This window comes from Rhea pennata, chromosome 12, assembly GCF_028389875.1.
Source record: "Rhea pennata isolate bPtePen1 chromosome 12, bPtePen1.pri, whole genome shotgun sequence".
Lineage (NCBI taxonomy): Eukaryota > Metazoa > Chordata > Aves > Rheiformes > Rheidae > Rhea > Rhea pennata.
Genome location: NC_084674.1, coordinates 4,371,121 through 4,396,194, shown reverse-complemented (window position 1 = coordinate 4,396,194; position 25,074 = coordinate 4,371,121). Strand labels below are relative to the sequence as shown.

At 36.0% G+C, this 25,074-nt stretch overlaps 1 protein-coding gene across 1 annotated transcript in view; it reads right to left on the bottom strand.

The window, feature by feature from the left end:
- The window catches only part of LOC134145879 (contactin-3-like), a 58,128-nt gene that overhangs the window by 8,753 nt on the left and 24,301 nt on the right, over positions 1-25,074 (bottom strand). The window contains exons 6-16 of the mRNA XM_062585873.1: positions 21,748-21,884; positions 19,330-19,459; positions 17,918-18,068; positions 8,205-8,332; positions 7,011-7,186; positions 3,854-3,971; positions 2,523-2,681; positions 2,279-2,428; positions 1,494-1,564; positions 350-584; positions 94-209 (exon numbers count right to left, since the gene is read on the bottom strand). Coding sequence (XP_062441857.1) covers positions 94-209; positions 350-584; positions 1,494-1,564; positions 2,279-2,428; positions 2,523-2,681; positions 3,854-3,971; positions 7,011-7,186; positions 8,205-8,332; positions 17,918-18,068; positions 19,330-19,459; positions 21,748-21,884 — 1,571 coding nt within the window. The remainder of the gene's footprint in view (positions 1-93; positions 210-349; positions 585-1,493; positions 1,565-2,278; positions 2,429-2,522; positions 2,682-3,853; positions 3,972-7,010; positions 7,187-8,204; positions 8,333-17,917; positions 18,069-19,329; positions 19,460-21,747; positions 21,885-25,074) is intronic.

Genomic DNA, 25,074 nt, shown 5'->3' with positions numbered 1-25,074 from the left:
CTGTGGGTTATCTGACATGGAAGTTATGCATGTAAATATCATTACAGGTCATGGTCCCTTTTACAACAGGGAGTGCATTTTAGATGGATTTACCTCATAGCCCAGTAACCTCCCACTACTCATCTTCCATGGAATGGCATTCCAGGAAACTTCAATGACTGAGGATGACAGACTGGTTGCAGATACACCAGAGGGTGCCATGGTAGGCTCTGTATTTGGAAATCAATAAATGAGATCAGTAGCACTGAAATAAACATATTCATATTTAAAATGATCTAATTTCTATTAACAGTTGCTGTAGTCTAACATGAAAAAGCTCATGTTAAATAGAGAGAACTCAATCACGTACCTTCTTCAGCTGAAAAAACCGTGGTGACTGAACTGAATGGCCCCTCTCCTTTATTATTATATACACCAACTTTGACTTCATATGGTGAAAATGGTAAGATGCTTTCATTTCTAAAGACATATCTTGGTGTATCAGGAGATGTGACCACAGTCTGGATCCATGTTGCGGTGCCAAAGGGGCGGAAAGCAACAACATATCCAAATCCTTCTCCATTTTGTAATTCTTCAGGAATGGGCTGTGTGAAAAGCAACAGACAGTAATAGTCTGTAATGTTATATACAGCATGGGGACAGGAAGAAAGTACCAAAAGGGTCACACATGTGACTGACAGCGGGTTCTGGTACATCATTTGGGATGATTCCATCAACAAATTAACTCTGGTACAGTATAGCAAAATGTGCTGTCCTCATCCCTTCCATATGGTTTGCATTTTACACATGCCTTCATCAAGAAGGGAATCATTTTCAGGTACATTGCTTGTTTTCCATTAAGCACACTGGTTTAAGACACTCTTCAGTAAATACATGGGTTTTTCAATTTCTGGTCACAATTTGTAGTTCAGAAAAAATTAATGATTGCTCGGTCAATTGTTGTAGACTCCAATACTACCTTAGCACAGTGGCTTATACTGCCCTCTGATGTGATTATAATTAAGCACAGAGTAATCATGCTAGTAATAATATATTAATATTTTTAAACTAATAAAAAATGGGTTACTTACTTACTTACAATAAAGTACTATCTGATTTTTTATATTTGATAGCACATAAGTAAGTAAGTCCAGAGTTAATGGTAATAAAATACAAACTGCAAAGTTTCACTGAAAAGCATAATTTTTTGTCTCAACCTTTCAGGAAATAACACTTCCATTTCCCCAACTCTCCACCCTTTTGAGCTTAACAGTTGTTTGAAAATAGAAGCAACTTCAGACAAACTAACTAAATTTCCTACTGATTGCAGTCTAGCACAATAACAAATGAAAGTGAGAGGGAAGGCAAACGTGCATAGCTCACATTACAGAATGTTACCGAGCACATATACATCCTAGATGAGAAGCTGCTGCAGCCAGGGAAATTCATCTTTTAAGAAGAGTTTGAATGAAAACAATCATTCTCTGAAGAAAACTGCTTGCCAGAAAACTTACATCCCATGTTATGACCAGTTCAGACCTGCTGCCTCCTCCCCCACTGACTTCAGATGGGGGAATTTCAGGAACTGTGAAAAACAAACGTATAGCTGTCTACACAGTGCAAATAAAAGAGACAGCATTATATAACATCACCCTCATGCTCTGAAGCTAACCCAGCTGTATAACTGCAGTCTGCACTTACATGTCCTGCACATCAAGGCAAAGACTTTTGAACCAGCGTGGGCACCGGCCTGGGATGCCCGTGCCCTTGCTGCATTCAGCTTGCTGGTTTGCCTCACTGTGGTAGGCAGATAGCCTTCTGCAAGCTTCTGGAATGTCACAAGCTCATAAATTGAACCCTGATTGTTTATGAGCCTGTACAAATTCTCAAGTTTTCAATAGAGTTATCTTATGCAGATATATTGGGCAATATCCTTATCCTGAGGAACCCCATCAAGAGGGGGTTTAATTGATATGTTCTTCTGGGACATACACTTGCACGTGGAAGGTGAACACTGATCAAACACTAGGAAGGAATAAAACCCCTGTCCACTCTCCATCCATTGACATCTTCTGACTCTACAGTGCTTACTGAACAGACTGCGTTTTGGCGTACTAAATGCAGTTTACATGCATTTTAGATGTTATGCTTACGTGATCTATGCAGTAATGCAACATAAACTGTTGATGGCAATTCCGAGTTTGTCTGCCAAGACCTACGGATTTGAACACTTTCATATGTATATATTTTTTTTTGATTAAGATTCTTGAATTAAAAATAAACAGAAAAGCCCACTAACCTGCCTCTTCAGTTCTTACTTTTTCTGAGGGTAAACTGGGTTCTCCACCTCCAATTTTGTTACTGGCAACTACACGAAATTCATATTCCACCCAAGGATTTAAATCCACTACTGTGGCTGTAAATGTTTTTCCATCGATCATGTCAGGAACTATTAGAAAAAAAGAGGGAAGAGGAGGGAGAGAAAACTAAGAACAGGTTCTCTCTGGTTAAAAACATTTAAAAGAACAAGAATTCCATTTTACCTGTTGTGACTCTCTGCCAGCCAACTGAAAAAGGTGTTCTTGCTTGTATGGTGTACGTGGTTACTGGGCTGTGATTATCTATGCCTTCTTGCCAGGAGATTTGAGCTGTGGTATCAGTTATTTCATCCACTTTCACATATTCAGGGGGCCCAGGTGAGCCTAGAATCAGATCAAAAAAATTGGTGGTGGTGTTTTGTAAGGATAGCGCCCTGCAAATCACAAACATAGCACCATGGATTCCCATTTTATCAGCACTTTGGGAGGAAGAAAACAATTCAGCTTGGAATAAGAACATGTTTAAATTACTTTTTTTACATTCACTAAACTTAAGTCTGATAAACTAAGAAATAACAATTCTGAACTGTGACAGATGATGATTTTTTTTTCCAGGACCTTTGTTCAGCATGATTCCTCTATATATGATTCCTCTATATTTACCAATTTAGTTCTTTTATTTTAGTCCTTGATGTCCTCTTTTAAACTACTAATACCTCTCTGTAGTCTGCTAATTCATTATCTGCAGCTGTTTTACTCTATGATGCACTGAAGCACTTTCTCAGCACAGCACCTGATCAGCACAGCAATTGTCAGGTAAGCTTTCTTCCACATTCTGGAAAATCCTGTGCATTCTAGCAAAAATGCTCATTTTGTATCTGTACTAGTGAAGGGGTAAGATACTCAACAGTTCATAAAAATATCCAAACAGCAGTGTGTTATCAGTGTTATACAGCAATATGTCATATCCATAATACAGAAAATAGATTATTCAAAAAGATGTCTGGCATATTTTAAAATGTACTGAATAAATGCTGATTACATAACGTTCTTCACTGTGTTACAGCTTTTCTCTTGCAATACATTTAGCTGTATAATTAGTGCTGAAAGCTACAGTTGAAGCTTATTAGCTCTAATTCCAGTTCTGAAGAAAAATAAATATCCCTGCATTGCATAACTTAAACTCAAATGCATCTCTAGGACAAAGGCTTTCTTAAGCACTGGCAGCAGTTCCCTGTTCCACAGGAAGGATACTGGATCATGGAGTCAGAAATCCCTTTATTTAGCAGAGGCAGCAATTCATAACTCTCTCATGGCAGCTGCCAGTATTGAGTTCCCTCTCCATCAGTGACTTGAAGAACTGCCAATGGGAAAAAGTAAGCTTTAGCCACATATGGAGAAAAAAGGTGCTAAAATACTCCCTAATTGCATGACAGAATCATATAGTTCAAGTCACAGATGAATTAGCTTAGTAATCTACAACATGAATTGTTTCTGTAATCTACCATATACCAAAGTTAGAAAGCATAATTGAAATAACTGAAGCTGAAATTTACCTCGTACAATAAGGTCGGCTGCAGAAGATACAGTATCCACTTCTGTCTTCACCATACAAACATATTTTCCACTATGTTTCAGTTGGATGTTTCTAATCATTAAATCGCCTGACGCACTCTGTCAAGATACAAAGTTCTTACTAATTCAAATGTTCCATCTTGTAATTTAAGGTTGAGCTCATATTTTATAAATGGAGACAAAATCAACCAAATTAGGTTGAAGAAAAAAAGTTGCTCAAAAAATCACACTGACACACAAACTACAGGATAACAAAGTTGTCATACACTGCGTGGCGTGCTCCATGGTAATTGTTTCTGAGCATGTTCCTAATACACAAGAGGCATTTTTTTTTTTTTAAACATGGAAGGTAAGCTGTAACATGGTTACCTCATCATAGGAATATACCTACTAACCATTATTATGACACATGAAAAAAGTCGGTACCCCATGACAAACTAACTCAAAGCCCTAAGAAACAGAAAATGTGGTTACCTATGGCTGTGATCCAATTTGTCACCTACACAGGATTTTTAAAGTCTAGCTATTACAGACTTTTAAAGAAAGAGTTAGTTTAAAGAAAGCATGTAAATGACAAAGCTGAATTTGGTCTGTTCTATAGGTAATTAGCAGCAATGTATACTCACAGGCAAGTCATGTTCTACATGAACTTATTTTTGCAAACTATATTTAAAATATGTAGATCATAGGGAACTGTCAAACAGAATAATTTTACTTGAAAAGGAGACTTGCCTCCCCTTGGTCTGGCAATTTTGAACGGGCTTGGTCACTACCTTTTTAATATGGCTGTAGGGTTAGTTCTAATATTCACTGTGCAAAATTAGCAAAATAAATGGCCACTGAAATAGTAACACTGCACTCAATTTTTTCTTGGCTATTTTGAAGAAGAATCCCAAAGTACTGGGGAAAATAGAGAGACCTGCTGCAGCAAAATGCTGCAATGTGGAAGGCATTCTCACCTCTCAAAGTTGTGCAGACCATGAGCAGTGTCCACATTTTTGCCTAACCATATTAAATCTTTGCCAGTGTAGACAAGTCCAGGAGACAGTAAGGTCACCCACCTTTCTCCATGCTACACAGATTTCAAATAAAGAGTAGTCCACACAGTATGAACATGTGTGACTGGCACTGAAATTGCTTTTACTTTTCCTGACTGTATAATAATTTCAGCCACTGCTGGGCTGTTGAAGCAGGTGATACTAGAACAGTTTAGGGCCAATCTGTTCGGAATTTTGGAAACTGCTTGGTTTGCCATACTCTTCACATAAATTATCTGTCTGATGAAAAAGAGCAGTTAAACAGTGTTACATCCTGGATTTTTGTAACCAGCTGGAAGACCAGGTGGTGGTCCTGTTACATTCCCACTAACTGCTACACGTTGGAGGCCTACAGGCATTCTTTTAAGAATGCGACAGGAACTCCCAAGGCATCACTACACAGGCCTCATCTCAAAGAGGCAACCCATCCATTGAAGAGTTACTTTCCTTTTGCCATGTTTACCACCAACAAAGCTAAAGCGATTTTTGCATAGATAGTTTGCTTGAACAAATAAGCACTGCAGCTATTGGAAGGTTTATAACATATTTATGCTGTCTTCTTTACTTACCATGACTCCCATTTCCAGATGAAATCATTCCATTAACCTAAATGGGATCCAGAGAAAGCCCACAAAATATTTTAGTGTATCTCTTGATAATCTATGAAGTTTTCTACTAATGGGCTTCAATCCCCTTTTTATACAAACAGGAGTTAGAAAACAAAAGCAAAAACTTCTACTTCCCGTAAGAACCCCTACCTGTTTCTTATGATAGATTTTCAAGTTAAATGTAGTTTCAGCATTCTGAATTAGTCAATAATATTCACCCTGGAACATTATTCAGGACTGGCTAAGAATTTTCTACAAAAACTTCTTTTTGATACCTGCGTTAGTTTTATGAAAAAGCAGAAATACTTATTGAGAGAAAATAGTTCCCAGTCAGATTATAAATCCTTAATTGAGTCAGCAGTATTGTCAGATTTGGGGGGGGGGGGTTAGATATTTTTAACCTTTCCTTTCTAAAATTACTATTTGTATACAAAACAAGAGTGCACTTGTTACTTTGGGGAAATACTATAAGCAAGTAAAGTCTATGTTACTGGAAGGTAACAGGCTCTGAAATCAGAGCATTCCCATTACATCATGACAAATGATCAGTTCATAATTCTAGAAAGATTTCTATGAAAATGTACATGATATATCAATACTTATTGCTCATATCATCTTCGCATACATTTGTAATTAATCAATTGCCAACTGTAGAACAATCTGTGTACTTGATACCTACTGATTAGATGCCATATCTTTTTAGATTTTAAGGCAAAAAAACATTAGGCAGGTACTGAAATTTCACAGACAGTACTTTCTAACCCACAGATATTCCTTTAGAAAGGAAATCTGGCAAGATTATGAGAAACAAAACTTCACCAAGACTTTCAAAGGCCAGAGTTACATGTTGACATTCATCTGTTTGTCTTTTTATTGCCTGGCTATGCCTTGCACTGTAATAAAGCTTTTTACTGTAACCGATTTCATTCTCTTGCAACATCTTACATTCCTCTGAATCTTTTACTTTTTATTCTTTTATGTTTTGATTAAAAGGCTAAATTATAAAAAGCATCAATTTCATCCATCTCCCCGCTGCAACATCTCTACATCCTTAAGAAATATATAATGTGATGTAACAGCCTCTCCTGTTCACCTAGGGAGACTCAAACAGAATGCTGAGGGATTCATTAGGGATACAATCCAGGAAAAATAAGACAAACTATTTTTTTTTTCTATTAGACTGTAGCCTATAAAATCTGAATCATGTTCCTTGATCTGTCATTGATTCATTTTATGTGCTCTTGGGAAGATCACTTAGGGCCAGATGCAGAAACAGAGGTTGTCACTTAAAATCTGGTCTAAAATCTAGGTGGCTGTACAGTGCAGCAGCTAGCTCAATTAATTATTTATCTCCAACACAAAAGAAAATTCAACAGCCCCAAAAGAAAACTAATACCCTATTTTTACCCTGTAGTGTAAAAAGAAAAAAAAAAAAGGTAAGCCTGTATGTGCAGCATATACGTGCAAGACAAGAGAAGGTAATTTCAACTTACCCCCCCGACCTTTTCAAAATGAGAAGCATCTTTTTTGAAATCAGTGAGTGTTCCATTAAAATACCAGGTGAAGTTAATGTCTAGTATTGGATCGTGCTGAACTTGGCAAGGCAAGATGACACTTTCTCCAACAGTGACATCTATGTTTGAAGGTGCCAAAGTAATTCTTGTTGGCTCTGTTGAGAATAAAAGTATCAGTTATTGGATTTCTCTCCTTTCTACTAATATTCTACCACAGTCTTCAGATCTGATTAACAAGAGTTTCTTCAAATTAGATAGCTGGACTATAAATGCTACTGACTGAGCTCTCTTGTTGGAGCACTATATCCTTACACATTTACTAGTGGGAGTTTCTTGAAACAGAGAAAGTAGATTTTAACTTGCTGTGTACAAGTCAATATACTTTACAAAGCTAAATGGACTGCAACCCACAATGACAAAATTACCATTCAGAAGTGTGCGTCATTCTCAGCAATAATGCTCATGTTTTGGAGCAGGAAGCTGTAGTTACAGGCACTGGAACACTGAAAGTTGGCAGTAAGAGATGAAGCTAACAAGATCTGGAGGAAATCCACACAGGATAGGACACACTGGATATCTGGGTCCATATATTATAGAGAAAATAAACAGTATCATTAAGAATTGTTAAGAATTCTTAACATTAGAATTCTAATGTTCAATCAGAACATTAGAATTCTAATCATTAAGAATTCATAAGAATTGTTACTGCTTGTTACTGCAGAAATCAGATTAATAAATTAAAAAACCAAGTAATATAAATATTGCATAAATAAATTCTTCTATAAATTCTTTTTAAGAATTTTTTTTGTAAATCTTTTTACATAAAAAGGGGCATGAATCATTTAACAGACATTCCAATCTTTAAAAAAGAACATCATAAGAAAAGGCAGTCTTTGGCTTAACACTGCAGACCACTTGTCCTTTTAATCCAGTATCTTAGATAGCAGCTACTGATGGATGAATTAGAGGAAGAGGCAAGAACTGATCAGATATCTGTAACTCATATCCTTTTATTTTTATATACTCTTAAATATATAGCTTTTCAGACCCTTTACTTTCCAACATTCAGCATTTCAGAGAGCAAACTCAGAATTCACATCATTGCAGACTTCTGATGCAGAGTTTGCAGTTCAATTTAAGTAATCTTACAAGCAATTCTCCTTTCCAGCTCACCTGTAACTATTAAGTTTGTTGTGCCACTAGCTGTTCCAAACTGGTTTGCTGCCAGGCAAGTGTAGCTTCCAGCATCAACTTTAGTCACATTGGCTATTCTTAATCTTCCATCATTTAATAACATGATTCTAAAAAATTACAAAGAGCTTTTTAAAATTGCATCATCAGTTTCTGTAAAACATGTTTGAATACTCACTCTGTTACACTACATAAAACAAACTGCACCTGTAAGCAACCTGATGTTTTAAAATTTTGCTGCCATACACTGAAATGCAACAAAGTTCAACCCATGCTCATATTATTCATTATTCTGGACACCAGCAGAACCAACATTTAAGATATGTATGTATGTGTATGTATGTGTTTCTGTGTGCGTAGATATATGGCTTGTAAAGTCCAGCAAAAATTCCAGGGAAGTGGAACTGGCACTGATGTGGTAAAAGATGCCAGCAACACTGCTGGGTCCCTCTATGACACTGTTCTCCTCAACTGTAGCACCTATCATGTTATGTGGTGGCTGGAGATTGTGGTCCTTCAGAGGTATGAGGAAAGACATCCTATCTGCAAGGTCAGAAGCATGGAAGAGTCTGAGAGTCCTTCCCCATGCAACTTATATTAGTGTGTTTCATTTCATTGCACTGAAATGAAAACAATAAATGCTTCAGTTTATCAGCTACACTACGAGTGACCTCTAGACAGGGTATGGTATGCCTTATGGAAGAACCTGAAGGAAAAGATTCCCTCTATCCCAAACAAGCCCAACTAGTGACAATTAAAACCAATGGCATATAATGTGGAAGAAAACAGAAAAGAGAGAGGTAGACAAAAGACTGACATTAGTGATGCAGAGAGCATCAGCATCCCAATAGAAATGACATCCTAGACAGTATTTTTGAAGGGATCTAAAGGTAAAGACTAACTTGTTTCCCTCTTTCCCTGTCCCTAGTTCTTCCATCTGCTGTATTCTTAGATACAGGACCATCTACCAAGTCTTCTCTAAGATAACCTGCAGCAGTTATATAACTAACTGTACAAAAGAATGTTCAGAATAATTAACAAAAAGCTAAATAACTTCTTCCTGATACTCATAGGTCAAGAGAGCTTATCTCAGATCACATCAGTCCCTTTCAAAAGGCACTAAATGAATCACGGAGAGGCAGTTTTGTCATTTTCCCAAGCACCTTAACAAGAAGTCACTTTGGAAACGCCCAAACACCTATATCTAACTCAACAGAATTAACACAACAGTAAACAACATTAATATTCCTGGGGATCCTCTAACCATGTAAGTTGGAGAGTCTTACAGAACTGTCAGAATAAGTATCACCTAGGAAGAAGGCAAATGTCACAGAACTTAACATTGCTATCTTTCCTTTCCCAGAGGACTCATGTAGATTTTGCATTCTTATGTGCATATATTTCATTATTAAAGTGATTCTTTATTCAGTACAAAATTAATTAAATATACATCCCTGCTGTTTTTATTTTTAATATACTTCAGGCAAATTAATATCAACAGAGCTCCATAATTTGTCTCCACTAAAGATTCAGCTCTCCGTGGTTAAATACTTGCTACAAAAAGTAGATTTAGAAGTCTGCTATGTCAGGTGGGAATTGAGATTTCTCCTCAAAACTATTCTCAAACGTGATAGGCAGCATATATACCTTGAAAAAAATGGGTTCCTTGTTTTTCCATCATTCATGTACTGCAGCTAATATCTCAGTGTGAGCAGTTCTTTGCAGAAACTCTGTATGGTAGTTGATAAAGGATAATGCAAGCCTGAAACTGCAGCAGTGGCTATAGGGCAAGACCTGGACTGAAGGCAGGCATAGGTAAAACATACCTTTTGAATATATTGCAAAAAACTTAAAAGGCATCTATTTCAGTAAGCTGCATGGTCATTAATTATTTATATTGATTTATAAATAATACAGCGTTATGAAAGCAACATGTTTGACTCCATTTTCAGGGAATAATTATGTTGGTGAATTAGAGCAGCAGAATGCAACATTAGAGTTTGATGGGCTCAATGATCTTATCCTTCCCCCCCTAACTTCTCTGATTCTATAAAACCATCCTACTAACCACAGACTATGCTTGTGGGACCCTTGTATGGCCCTGTTGTGCTGTTCCTTTTCCTTAATAGAAAGTTTACTTAATCCTCAAGGCCAAAGAGAGGCTGTATTCTAACTGTCTGAAAGTATGAGCCTGGATTTCTTCCACAGTTGCATTGATCTTACACAGCTCTTTACAATGAAATATACTCTGGATTTAAACACAACATTTTTTCAAAATATTTTTAGTTATTCTGAATTGTACTTTGTATGTTCTTAAAAAGGTGTATAATTGCATTATATAACAATACTGTAGCCAAGTTACATTTCCTTCAGGAAAGTTGATTAAATAATGAAAATTAAATAATGAACTTAACTGATGCATATTACAAGAAATAATAAGCAAGCTTGTTAGAATGACAGAGAAAAGCATCTTATTTGAAGTAAAAGAGTTACAATAGATAGATGGACAGTTTACATCTCTTAAGTATTTATCTTTTAATCTTCAAAAGTGTACTGGGATACATTAACCAGCATTGCAACATTTGCTGCAAACTCGTAAGGAGGATATGCTTCACCAGTGTTAGACTGGCTGATCCCCCAAGGCTTACCTTGCTTTAGACAAATGGCTGTGCTTTATATTAGATGGAACATGCCTAACAAATTGAAGCTTTCCGTATGATTTACAGGTATTTTAAGCATGTTTTAAGCTTATACATTTTGTAGAAAATCATAATCACATCAATAAAAGGTGTTAAAACATGATCAATTATGGTTGCAAGCAAGGGATTGAGTCGTTGGACTGTCCAGCTTTCTATGCATTCTGCAAGGGCTTGTATTGCAGCATCTACTTTGAAGTAGTTTCACAGGAGAAAAAATGCAAAAACAAATAAAGTGTTGACAAAGCTTTAGATCAAACAAAGTAAAAAATAGATCAGAGTATAAAACAGAAAATGTCTATGGTTTAATTAAAACAAATGACATTTAGAGTGCTCTGAGCTATTTGTAACTCTAGGTCATCTGAAATAATGAAGCAGGATGCTTATTAAAACCAAGTTATAGTTAAGAATCAAGAGTTTTTTTCAGAATTAGAAAAACAACAGATCAATTCTAGAAAAATTGTATTGTCAAAATAAAATCTTTACTGGTAAATTAAAAAGAGCAACTCTCTACTTTTTTCCATTACAAAGGCAGCAAATGCAGCTCAGTTTATGAACACACTAAACGTAGAAATAGCTCTACCCCTTCCTGTTGAAGCATTAGACAAGCTGAAGCTTTGAATATACTTAAAATTATGAGACATTCACACAGCGTGATAAGACAAATATATTCTGGCTGCCTGCTGCCAAGAAGTGCTCTCGATTTCTTGTGCAGAAAAATGAGACACCTTTCAATGTTTCCTGTATCCACAATATTTTTTTCAATATGGTTTGCTGAAGTCTAGCAATTTCAAACTGAATTCCATTTTCAGCTGCCTGCAGACTTTTGGGGCACTGGCAAATGGCAGAACATATTTTTACTCTACTCACCAAATTTTTACCATATTTCTACCTTACTCACCAAAATCCTGTTAAGGTTCAAATACTGGTGCACAACAACCACAGACACACCTGAAACCCAGAATATGCCTTGGGATTCAAGACCGCAGCCCTTACATTGGTTCAGAGCTGCCACCTGACATTTTGTGTCATCAGTGAAAGTCTAAATAAATGCAAATTTGTTTATCTTCCCATGACAATGCTTTATTACTAAAACAACAACCATAATAAATAACCAGTGCCTGTTGTATTTGTCAGGTTATTCAGCAGAAGAGCCAACCATTTTACAGTCTTATTGATATGATAATAAAAATAAACATACTACTTTCCAGTTCGTAATACTTCAGTGGAAAAGTGGGTCAAAACTGCTTTTTATATATCAATCAAATTCAAACTAAATTAAACCAGATTGCTTAATAAGAAAGCCAGCAAAAAATAAGCTCCTGTTGAAGCATTGGTAAATCACTGAGTTTGAAACCATAAGGCAAAATGAACTAAAAATTTTTAATTAAAACTCTAGTGATGATAAATACAGTAACTGATCCTCATTAAAAACATGTAACATTTTATTAGGAATTACTTCTTCTGCTCCCCCCCCCCCTTAATTTGATACCACTTCATTATAGTTAAAGATGCTCAAAACTGTCCTTTTATTTATTTATTTATTTTTTAAGAGACTTGCACTGAAATGCCTGTTTTAGTGAGGTTAAATTTTGCAATATCTTTTTGTACTCTTTTTATCTTTTTCTGGTCTTGATAAATCTAGAAAATTCTAGGAAGAAAGGTAGATCTGTTAACAACGGAAACACTCCTCAGCATATCCTCAAAATCCCTCATATTAATGTTTTTCCAGTCAGATATTTGAGCCAGGAGCTCAGGACAAGCTACAACCAACCTAACTCTTATTTCTTGTGAATTTCTTGTACTACTTATCAATTAGAAGTAAAACAGATACATCAAATATTTCTTTAAAATTCTTTAAAGGGAGTGCCTACATTGTAATATTTTCGGTATATCTTCAGTTTTAATAGAAATGTGAACTAAACTAGCACCAAGTTAATTTAATCTTTTTAGATCTGGCTAATCTGGTTTTTTTAGAGGATAAAAGAAATAAAAATAAAAGCGTATCTATCTGCGGTTGGAGGAGTCTTAGGCCAACTTTGCAACAGAGCTGGTTCACGGAGCTCTGCCCCTCGAGACAGCTATGGTTTCCCCTCTCTGCTTCCTCAGCTTGGAGACCCTGTGGGCTCCGCTCTGCTCTCAATAGAAGCTGCTTCAGATTCATTTGGGATAAACCCAGCCACACTGTGGTTTAATGACTGCTGATAAAATATACTCTGTAGAAATCTTTTAAATGTCTTATAATATGAGTTGGTTGGGAAAGAATGGCCTAAGTAACTACAAACTGCTTCTAGTGTGGTGGTATACACAATAACCGTAACGGGATAACCTGTGCCAGGTCATCACATTCCTACTCTCCCCATATCCGATTTCACATCATTAAAACCAACAGAATTCTTGCTAGGATTATCACACTGATTACATTATCCAAAATTATTCCTTGCAAAGGAAAGAATCGGCATTCTGGAGGGAGCCATTTCTTATTTCAGTACCCAACTCATTTGATTCTCCCTTTCTCTCCTTTGTTATGCAGTGCTCTGCAGTGACACCTATGCCTTCAATTCTTTCCACATTCCACTGCTCTTCACTGTCTAGCTCTCTGTACTCAAAATATTCTAAAAAAACATATACTGTGCAAAATTAACATGATGCAAAACTGTATTTTTCCAATATTAAGTGATTCCTCAGTCTAGAACTCATGAATCCATTTTGAAATATATCTTCTGCCCCCTCAAGATATATTATATTCAGCTCATTTAAGTAAAACTTACTGAGTCATTATCCAAATCTACACATGGAAAATGCAGCAGTATTTACAAATAACTTAAAAATACAAGCAATAGTGATATCAAAATGAAAAACTTTCAGGCTTCACAGAAGTATTGAGGTCACTGCCCCCAAACGAAACAGAAATTCTCTTGCCACAGAGTACTAAGAATACTTTGAAGTAATAGAGTATTTGTACTTTGTATTTGTCAGATTATTCAACAGAAGAGTCAACCATTTATTATCCAAATAGAAGTTTTCTTAAGATGTGCTGTTGCTATCCACGTTGCTGCATCTTACTTTCACTGCACATCTAGGATCTAGTTCCACCCTCACGCCAAGCCATGAACCCTAAGCCTTCCTGCAGGCCTTGCCAGCTCAGGTACAGACCCAAACTAGCATCGTCTAAACAGGCATCTATACTAAAACATTGGTGAGAGGTGCTTGTGACCATCTGGAGCTGCCTGCGCTGATATAGCCTTAGAAGAAAAGACGCTCTAACGTGTTTGTTCACCTGAAAAACAAAACACTGCCCAAATTCTCTACCAGATATACTCCATTATGCCACAAGTAAACCTACCAAAATCAGCAAGAATATGATTCTAACTACTGAAGGGCAAATGGGTTTGGTAAACTCTATGTATATTTATCCAGGTGTGATATAGTGGAATATGAGCAGCAGAGCTTTCCCCTTGTAGAAAAAGACTCATGGAAAGGAGATAATTTGCTGCAGCCTTTGAAGACTGCTTGACTTTCCTGCTTGCTCTTTACCTTCAAATGCAAATTGCAAAAGGAGGAGAAACTCTGTACTCATCCTCTCTTTCCTCTGCTAAGGAGTACTCTGGGAGCAAGCCTGAACCCTGCCATAGGTCTGAGTTCCAAATGTAATTAAGTATAACTTAATCTAAATGTAATTAAAAGTAACTCATTCTCCTCTCCCAGTTAAAGAGTGTGCTGAACCTCTCTAGCCAGCTTTACCCTTATTTTGAGCTCGTTCCTCCCCTTTTCTTCCATTAAAGCAACTTCTCCTGACACAACTCTCCATTAGAAATACAACTATTGGTTGAAAAAATGTACTGCCAGTTGGAAACCCCTTCCTCAATTGCAAGAATTGTAAAACTGCAATAAATTCATGAATTACAATTATTCATAGCAGATAGTAAGGAACTAAAGTGCTCTCTGCAAAGAATCACATTTCTCCTTTACTCTGAAGGCAAGTGCACCTCATTTAAATTAATCCAGGATTATTGGCTTGTTATTACATTTCTTCTGTAAGCCATTTATAGTGTGCTGCTGAAAAAACAGTAGAAGATACTCTGGGCTATATTTGGGAAACACCTGTGCTTACTTTGCATAACTGAAAGCCATAATTTGCCCTTTCAAGCAAAGGCATAAATCTAAGCAGGCAGTGTTATATATGCTTAATGCATTTTCAGAAATTGAACATTAGTTTCTTTTGCTTGGTACCATCACCCCAAATGAAATTACTAGGTATTGCTTTTGAAGGGCAATTCAGATAACCATTAAGACCAGCTTTGAGGTCTGTTCAGACAGAACACTTACAAGGCAAGATCCCATTCACAGCTGAAACATTCCTGGGCATGCATGGAGCCCTGCATATTCAGGCATACCTGGCATCTTGGGCAGCTGCCCGTGAATACCATGAATCAAACCTGCACAGATTATCTGAATGGTGATTATCAGCAGCTGCAGCAAAGACGACAAGCAAGGACAAGGAGGATACCACTCTTTGCCTTTCTATAGAAATGGCACAGCGACAAAAGCTAGAAATTTTCCTAACTGAGAAAATCAGGTGCTACCTATTTGCACATATGCTTTACAAAAGTGACCATTAAAGAAAGAACAATCATCCCTAAAATAAGAACAATCATCAAATAACAACAAGGGTCACTATGGCCCTGTGTGACAAACTCATTTCTAAATACGATATTATGACATTATAATGCAACAGGAGGTATCACAAAGGAAGAAAGACCAACAAAGGCCTTGCAGGCAGCCAGCTAAACAAATCTGTAGTATTGTGTAAAGCTCTGTAATGATGGATGTCTTATCTTCTGCCAAATTACTACGCTTGTCAACATTTAACATTTGAGCATATGAAAACTATTGTGTTCCCTGTGAAGAAGCCAGAGGTAAACAGACTAAGAAGATACCAAGTCTCCATATCTTTGGGGTACTAGGAGACAGGTCTGGCCTTACAAGTAATGGCAACTGGTAAAATCTTCTGCACTTAAAATTTTCAGAACGAAAATACTATATGGTGTTTTATAGGAATAGGGCTAAAAGAATTTCACCTGGATTAGAACAGCTTCACAACAATAGGTGAAGCTTTGTAAAACATAACACAAAAGATGTAGAAAAGCACACATGCATTCATGAAGTCAGAACACCGCCTTAGCAATCTTCCTCCAAAAGCAAAATGCCCAATTCAGTTTCCTCGGGTGCCTCTCTGGATTTTCAGACACCTCAGCTGTATTATGCTCACTCAAGTATCCTGTTAAATGTAGTTTGATACCAGAGCGTTATGAGAGGATCATGTGTAATCATCTTCTCTTCACTGCTCCCAGTCAAACCCTATGTCTTTCTGCTTTCTGTAGCTGCTGCTGTGACTACAGCAACTGAATTAGCCAACTAGCAACCAGCTGCGGAAAGACTGACCTCAGTTCAAGCAAATCTCCCAACTAGTTATCCTGCTCGTAAGCCTGCTTACATCCTCTGCTGAGTGCGAAAGTGCTGCAGGTAGAATATCATAAGAATCAAGTTTCCTTGTTCAACGCTAACTCGGATACGTAACTGTCTTAATCGGACCACTCATTCAAATGTTTTTTCCTGCCCCAGTTTGCAACCCAAAACCCCCAGTTTATGCAAATGTTGAAACGTAAGACAGAAAGCTTGAAAAGGCAGTATTGCCTTAGGGCTGGGGAGATACAAAGGAAATGGCTGCTCCAGAGTGCAGAGGTACATTTCTGCATAGTTTGACAAAATGATGCAGTGACTGGTGCAATTTCAGTTCATGACTAATTCAGTAATGCTTTAATGTGTATTGCTAGAAGAATTGTTTACATTGTTGGAAGTCAATGGCTGAGAATGGTTAATCACAAACTTTCCACTGAGAAATGCAAAGCGCTTTGCTAAAGAAAAACATATTCGCTATTATGTAAATACTAGAGAAACAGCAACCTATTTTATCATTGATAAAGCCGGTAAGTTGCTTATAGAGAACCTGAATGCATATTTTACTTTTCCTTTTTTAGCTAAACAATGTACACATGACATTAAATATTCGTATTAATAATGAATGCATATCCTATTTTTCCCATAATCCATTTCTACACACACCTTTATTACCTTTAATTCTTTTTGAAGTCATGCAGTCTTAATCTTTTCAATCTCTGAGCTGATTAGAGATCAATTAGTCATGCTTGTAAATACTTTCATCAGCAATCTCTCATCTACTACTTATTCCTAAGAGAAAATGACCAAGACTGAACACAATATCCAAGGATTCTTGTAATGGTGTAATAACTTTAAAAAGTTATACTCTATTCTGTCCCATACATATTACCACTCTGTTACTTGGCAGTTAATGCATAATGAGCAGATGCTTACACCCAACTGTCCACAGTGATGCCTATAAATCTTGATTTTTTTTTGTCACCTACACATTACCGTTATTTTTATAATAACCTTTCCTACATAAACAGTAGAAGAACAGTAAAAATCAAAGTATTAGAATGGTAAGAATGCTACTCCAGATCTCTGAATTGTTAACTTTTGCCCATTGATAATTTTTTTTTCTTTTTGTCTCTCAGTCACATTACAACAATGATTGTGATATGTCTCATCTGCCTCCTCGACAGACTTTAGGGAGAATTTTGTTGAAGGCATTTTACCCCATTTTATAGGTGTGCTATTCCAGGTTTCCTATTGGTACCTGGTTCTCTCTAGATCAAGCCAAACTCTCCATTACATTGAAAATTAAAGGTAGTCCTTGACCTTAAAGAAAGCTACATGTCTGTGCTCAGATACAATGACAATTAAAAAAACAAACAACCAAAAAACTTTACAACTATTAAACTTTTTAACTATTTATATAACTTTAGATCTGTTTGGATCTACAGGTGGAACTGTTATATAAGCTTTTCTCAAAAAAGAAAGTGTAAATAAACATTTTGTAACATTAAAACAAAGAAAGAAACATAGACTTGATACCTTTCACTTTCTTGTAGCTGCTCACCTCCCTTCTTCCACAAACATTTGGCCTTAGGGAAAGCTTTTGGTTTGCATTCAAAATTAACTGTGCTGCCTATTTGAACCTGAATCATTTTCTTCATTGGATTCTTGGAAAAATCTGGAGCAGATGCTAAAACAGAGGGGATATTAACATTGAAATAAAGCACCTTGACTTTTATTAATGATACTACTATTTAGCACTTATATAACACTTCTCAGCTTCCAAACATAATTAAAATCATGTAGGAATCAGTTAACCAACTCTTCTATTGAACAATTATGCATTTTTCCACCTTATATTAGAAGAACACAGATACAAATGTAAAGCTCCCAAATTAACAAAGTATGTTACCAAATGAAGCATGTACATAAGGTAAGAAAAGATGATCTAATTTGAACCCAAGCTCACTGAATCCAGTGAGCTTTAAGCACATGCCTAACATTAAGCTTTATTGAATTTAAGCTTACATGACTTGCCTAAGTCTAGTGAGAGAGGTCAAGACTAAAAACTCATGGAACTGCTTTGCTTCTAATTTTGGACCAGAATACTATGTCAGATCAGATACGTTAGATCACACAAAACTACAAAGTAGCTTGCTTTTTATGGGTATAATTTGTATTATCTAACAATTAAGTAATGGCACTTGAAAGACTTCTATCTATGCTATACTGAACTTCGAAAGGAAACTGAATATTTAAGGTGACCAAGGCTGCGGGAGTAGTCTGCTGATTGACTTGTAACCTTAACAATATAAAGGAAATAATTTATGCCCCCACAACACACTGTTCCTACTGGCTTAATTTTGAAATATTGTCTTTCTATACTGGAGGTAGGAAGTGCACAGGCACTTGAATGCATTGGTAGTATGCATGTTCAGATCAAATAAATGGTTGTCGTTTATTTTAGACTCAAGTACCCACCATTTGAATGACTGACTGATAATCCCTTGTCCCCTCAAACAAGAAAGGCTGCACACAAGAGCACTCTGTTGCTTTTAAATGACATTGCTCTCTTGGGAATGCTGGAATCATGATGCAGGAGATCAGTGCAACTAACTGATGTGTTGAGCCAGTGTTGCTTCCAGATCATAAGATTAGTTTTAATCTTCAGGCTTTTGTCCAAGCCCTTGTCTCTGCTCTTTCTCTAATAAATAAGTTATCTGTGTTCTGTTTTAAAGCAATGAATGATTGGACTGCAAATCCTCTGGAATTAGGTGAGCAAACTCTCTGGCCTTGCAGATAAAATAATATTAGGCTAACAAAAATGTTTATTTTAGTGACAGTATCCCAGTGAGTTACAAATTGCAAGGTGTTATACTAGGGAGATGGAGGGTGCGTGATGGAGGGGAAAGCGAGATCTGTGTTTCAGTAGAAAGGAAAGGTGATCTTACCTACAACCCTGAGCTCTGCACTTGAATAGATGACACCATGTTTATTTTCAGCTATGCACTGGTATATGCCAGAATCTGTCAGATTTAGATTTGATATTGTAAGTGCACCATTTTCAATTTGGATCCTTCCCTGAATATTAAGAAAAATATCTTTATTGATGATATATTTCCTGTGGAGAATTTGAAATAAGTAAGAAAGATAAATATGACAGCATAAATATGTTAAACGGGGTAAATATGACAACATAATTATAACAAGAGATCTAAAGTGAGTGATATGGTCATATGATAGGGCAGCACTGGTAAAATTATGCGACTTGACAAGATAGTTGCATCAATTTCTTCAAATAAATTTCTTCAAACTTGGCCAATTTTATAGACATTTATAATCTAAAATACCTTTTCATTTCCACCAAAATGTGGAAAAAAGCATACTAGGCTCTTCACGATATACTAGGGTATCCAAAATATACAGCTGGCACTAGCATTTCATACTGTTTAGAGATTTTACACATACATTTGTTAATGAGCTCTCTGTAATACTGTGCAGAATAAAGCCCGACAGACATTAAATGGAAGACATATATTTAAGTGTCTGATTGCTCACAGAACTATTGAAGTACAGGGTTCTTTTCACCTTGCTTTCTCTTGGAAAGCTGTATGAATTAGGATAAAAAGTGACTAATTTCAAGTATGAACCGGCAGGAACTGGTGACAAAGGACAACGGGAATCAGTGACAAAAACAAAAGAGCCTCTCCTTTAGGGAAAGCCAATGAAATGATAATGAACGAAAGAACAAATTATTGTCTGAAATATATCTTTTGGAGCAGAAGTGACTAACAAATGACATGGATGCGGTTCACCAGGCTTAGCGCAATGGTACTCCCTCTTTGTGTTTTCTTCTACTTTTTTCTACTTACAGTTGGCCCTGAAGGGTGACTCTGGCCCTCTACTGGGTAGACAGGACAGCTCAGCTCCTTCCTTGACAGATCCCTTCCCAGTTAATTGCAAGGTGCACAGTCAATTAGACAAAGGACAAAACAGTCCCAAAGATGAGCATGCCTGAAACTCTATGCCTTGATCCTATTTTCACCATTGTGAGCCCTTATTATTCTTCCTTATGAAAGATTCACTTGTGGAGAAGGGGAGCTAAGCAGATTTCTGAGCAGATTTTTGTGAAGGAGGCCCAGCACAAAGAGAGGATATTGCAGTAGAGCAGCTGAGGACAATCAATCGTGATACACAGCCACAGAGGACTCCTCTTCTGCATCTCTGCAGCCTTAGCTTTCAAAAAGTTAATTCTACAGTTTATAGCCCCTATGTGTTTACAGTATAAAATATGCTTATGCCCTTCCATCGTGGTAAAAAGCTGGACATTAAGCTTCAGAGTGGAAAATGGCATTCAAGGAGATCAAATGAGAGAAAGTATTTTTTGTGTTTACTGAAGTAAAAAAGCATATTATCTCAGAAACTTTATATAATACAGTAAAAACATCATTGAATCATTGAGATAATATATTTTACTCCCTCACTTAACCTGTCCACAAAATGCTATTTTTCCTTTTAGTGAGCACAGAATACTCTGAATGGTAAGAATTGTTTTTCAGTACTCAGATCATTCTTCACAGCCATCTATTGTGGGAGCCAACACTGAGCATAATGTTCACATTGTCTTATCAGTGTGGACCAAAGGTAAAATGTCTTCTGTTTTGGCTAGTGTCCCTAGGTTTATATACCTGACAATTTGAATTAGGCAGCTTCCTCAATGCAGCAATAAGAACTAAAATTGATATGGGTATCAGATATTTTTCTGAGCTACCGATCTGCAAAATCTCACCTTCTAAGTACAACCTCTTTTCTCTGTCACCAAAGTATTACTTTCCATTATCTTAACAACAGCATTAAATCAAATATCTAAAATACAGTATTAAAGCAAATATCTATGTTACACCTCTGTTTACTTTTCATTCTTTGCATCAAATAATGCTGACTTACGACTTTTAGGATTCTTTTGCTTTTTCCTCAAGAAGCTTGAAAATGTTTGCTTACTACCATTAACAAAACCTGAGCTACCAGCATAACAAAATAATTCAAGTTCTCTATCGTTCACTTATATGCACCTTTCATTAATTCCATTAAATTTTTTCTCAATTCTTCACTTATATACTTAATTTTACAGTTTTACCACTGCTTTTAAATATCCTTTTAGCTAAGACGTTTTTGTAAAATATAATTTGTCTTTGTGTTTGTAATACTGCAGCCTTTCAAGTTTCCATTTGGATGTTCTTGTCAAAAAGCACATAAAATTTTTTTCAAAGGTTTCTCTGGACAAATTACATGGACTTTTGCAAATCCTTGTGTTAGATGAAGTACACTTAGTTTCACACATCATTATGGTTTTCAAAAAAGAATGTTACCTCTACTGACAGTTGGTCTCCATTCTTCAGCCATCTGTACGATGGTTTGGGCTTCCCACTTGCTTTGCAATCCCAGAACAAGGTGTCCTCTACAGCAGCTTCAATATCTTTTATAGTCTGGACCCAGTGAGGTTTTGCTGCATATGAAATACATATCGACAAGAAGTTATCATTCCATATGAAAATCAAAGAGTCAATCTGTAAGGGACTGATTAGTCTTGTATGTAGACTAGCTTATACAAGTAGAGAGTCTCACTGGTTTTGGTCCAAGTCACCTAATGAAAGGAATTACTCACTGTCCCTCTTACACATTTTTATTACAGATCACTGAAGCTGAACTAGTGAAATCAGTACTAAAATCACTGATGATTAAACAACACAACTTTGAAACTGATGTAAATATAAAAAAAGCAGCAATATTAGAATTAAATAATTGATGTAGTCAAATCAAACTAATACTGAAAAAATCTTTTATGTCCTAAAAAAAAAAAAACAAACAAAAAACCCTCTAATGATATGTCAGTCTTAGTTCTACATACCACTTGAATTGATTTTTAATGTTAGTCAGTTATTAACTGGATAAATACTTGCATAAATGAGACTGATTCTGAGAAAATTAATCACAGTATAGCCTTTAGATGATGAAGATCAAAATAAGGCTTTAAAGTCCACAAAAATAACTACTTCTTAAATAAAAATGCTGATGTATTAATACACCACACCTTTCAGAATGTACTAAAGTACAATTAAAATCTGTAAATTACATTTTAAAGTATCTGCTATAAATTTCTTTGGGTAAAAATTCGCTTGGCAAATAAACATCACTAGATAAAAGGCTACAGTAGTTTACTCCTCCGGTGCTATTTCACAGAGCAGCCCAGAAAAGTTTTATAGCAAACTGGTGTGAACTTTCTTCAGATTTATTCAAATTGCTATAAACTTCATCAAGAACAATAAATGCTATTTCTGTCAAAGATGACAAATTCTGGACACTGCATATGAATAAAACAGATAAAAAGTAGAACGAGACTTGGTTGCTCTAATGTAGCTAGTGGCAAAGGCATTTTCTGGACTTAAGCAGTGAAACTAGTACGTTTTCCTAAATTGGTAATTTTTCTTGTAAAATGAAAAGTTAACGGAATTAAACTTTCTAAACTAACAGTATTTGTATTTGCGTTATGTCTTTGTCTGGTTAATCTTAAAATGACTGCTTAAGGGTAGTGGGTAGTTTAAGCACTAGAATGTGGGTCTCCATAATAAAACAGAAGTGTTTCTTTCGCTTTTAATATCTAAATATGCTCTATATTCCTGTTTGACAGCTACACTTTCAAAAATATTCCAAGTTTTCTTCTGAGTTTCTAACATGAAAAGTACAAACTCAGCCATGAGTACTTTGTTAACACAGCCTTGCAGAAAACATTATCACTACCCTCATTGCTTAAAATAATGACAGGCAGGTCATGAAGATTCAGATAAACATTCAGCCAAAAATGCCACAATGCATAGTCAGACAATGTTAAAACAACAAAAAATGAAAAAAGTTATCAGATACTTAAAGCACTGCATATATAATATAAAATATATTTTACAATGATTTTTTTATACATATCAAAAGGCAAAACTGAAAGTTTCCAGTTTAAACCCTAGAAGCCAAAAATTCATGTTTTGTATGTGTCTTTACTGTAAAACTATACTAAGTGAAACTATCTTTAGTCATGCTTTTTACCTGTTATTTCTGGTACTGTTAACATTGGTAATGTTGCAGACTGGCATGCAGCACATGTTTCTATATAATCTGTGCAGATTATACTAAGGTCTATGCTGTTTCTTTTGTTCCCTTATTAGTACCAAAGAATTAATGAGGTACCTAAGACGCAGACCATGCTGTGTAGATGGACATTTAGAAGAAAGTTTTCTTTCAACAAGACTTTGGCTCCTAAAAAGAAAGTGTTAGGTTCTAAAACAAAAAGCATCTTTGAAATATTATCCTTTACTTGCTTAAATAGAGGCCTTAACACTTTCATATCAAAACACTTGAAAATAATAATAAAAAAAATCCTGGTGATGCACAGAGGATCATTATTTTATAGATGTGTGCTGGAAGCACAGAAGGTCAGATAAGTTCCTATTGAACTTCCTACTGCAGTAGTGTTACACCAGCAATTAATTTAGGGCAAGGAAATTAATGACTTGCCTATGGACACAAACGAAGTCTGCAGTGCAGCTGAAAGCTGAAATTTTTCCAGTGCCATAGGCACAAGACCATCAGACCAGCATTTGTATAGGAGTTGCTATTAATTTTGTTAAAAGAAGATTGATTATCTTCTAGCATATAAATTCTCTCCCTGGATCATGTTCTGCAATGCAGTGATAAGATAACAACATTACATACAGTAACATACTTTTATGATAACAAGGATTAATGCTACATATGTATATAATTATGCATAAATTCTCAGAATTGACTTTTCCACAGAAGAATCAGCTGCACTGTATTTATTGAGACATTAATTTAAGATGCTCTAGAATTCAACCAGTTTTTGCTGACAGTGAAATTTTCTGTTATTTCTTTTGTTTTGCAGGTCCCTTGTACCACAAGGACTAATGCTTTTCACTGATTTGGAGATGATACTCTCTCTTTACCCTAAAAGACAGGATAACTTAATCTTTGTGTCAGGCAAATATATTTTCTTATTGATATCAATTTTGGTTAAATATCGAAATCTAACATTATTATACTGGAGTTTCAGAAAGAGCCATTGTTCTATTTCACTTTGCTATTTTCAGTATTTGCTCTACATGTGTCAAGGGAAAGCTCAAGGCTACATGTTAGCATACTTCCTGCACTTTGCATAATAGTGCAGGAATAATAGTGCATTTCCTAAATATTTATGTAACAAGCAACAGTCCTTACATTATTGATGGATCTATACATGGGCAAGCTTTCACACCTGCTCCATTTCTCCATTTGAAACTAAGTTAAGCATAGTCTGTTTTATCTATTCAATATCTATTCAATTCAATCAAAGAAAAACATTGTCTGCCCTATAAATTTTCATTTTAGGGCTCTTTGTATCAGACGGTCTCCACAGCAGGGTTTCCCAAGTCTCCAAGGCAGATGTTGGAGCAAGACCAACACTCAAAACAGAAACGTACAGAGCAGTGCTTCCAAAGCTGTGATGTGTGATCTACATGGATTCTTAATCATTTGCAAAGAGTGTTGACATTGTCTGCAGTAAGGCTCTTCAGGGAAACTATTTTTTTCTCTATATTACTAACCAAGGAATCAGCAGAAAGAAGGATTTTTTTTTTTTTAACCCTCCACAT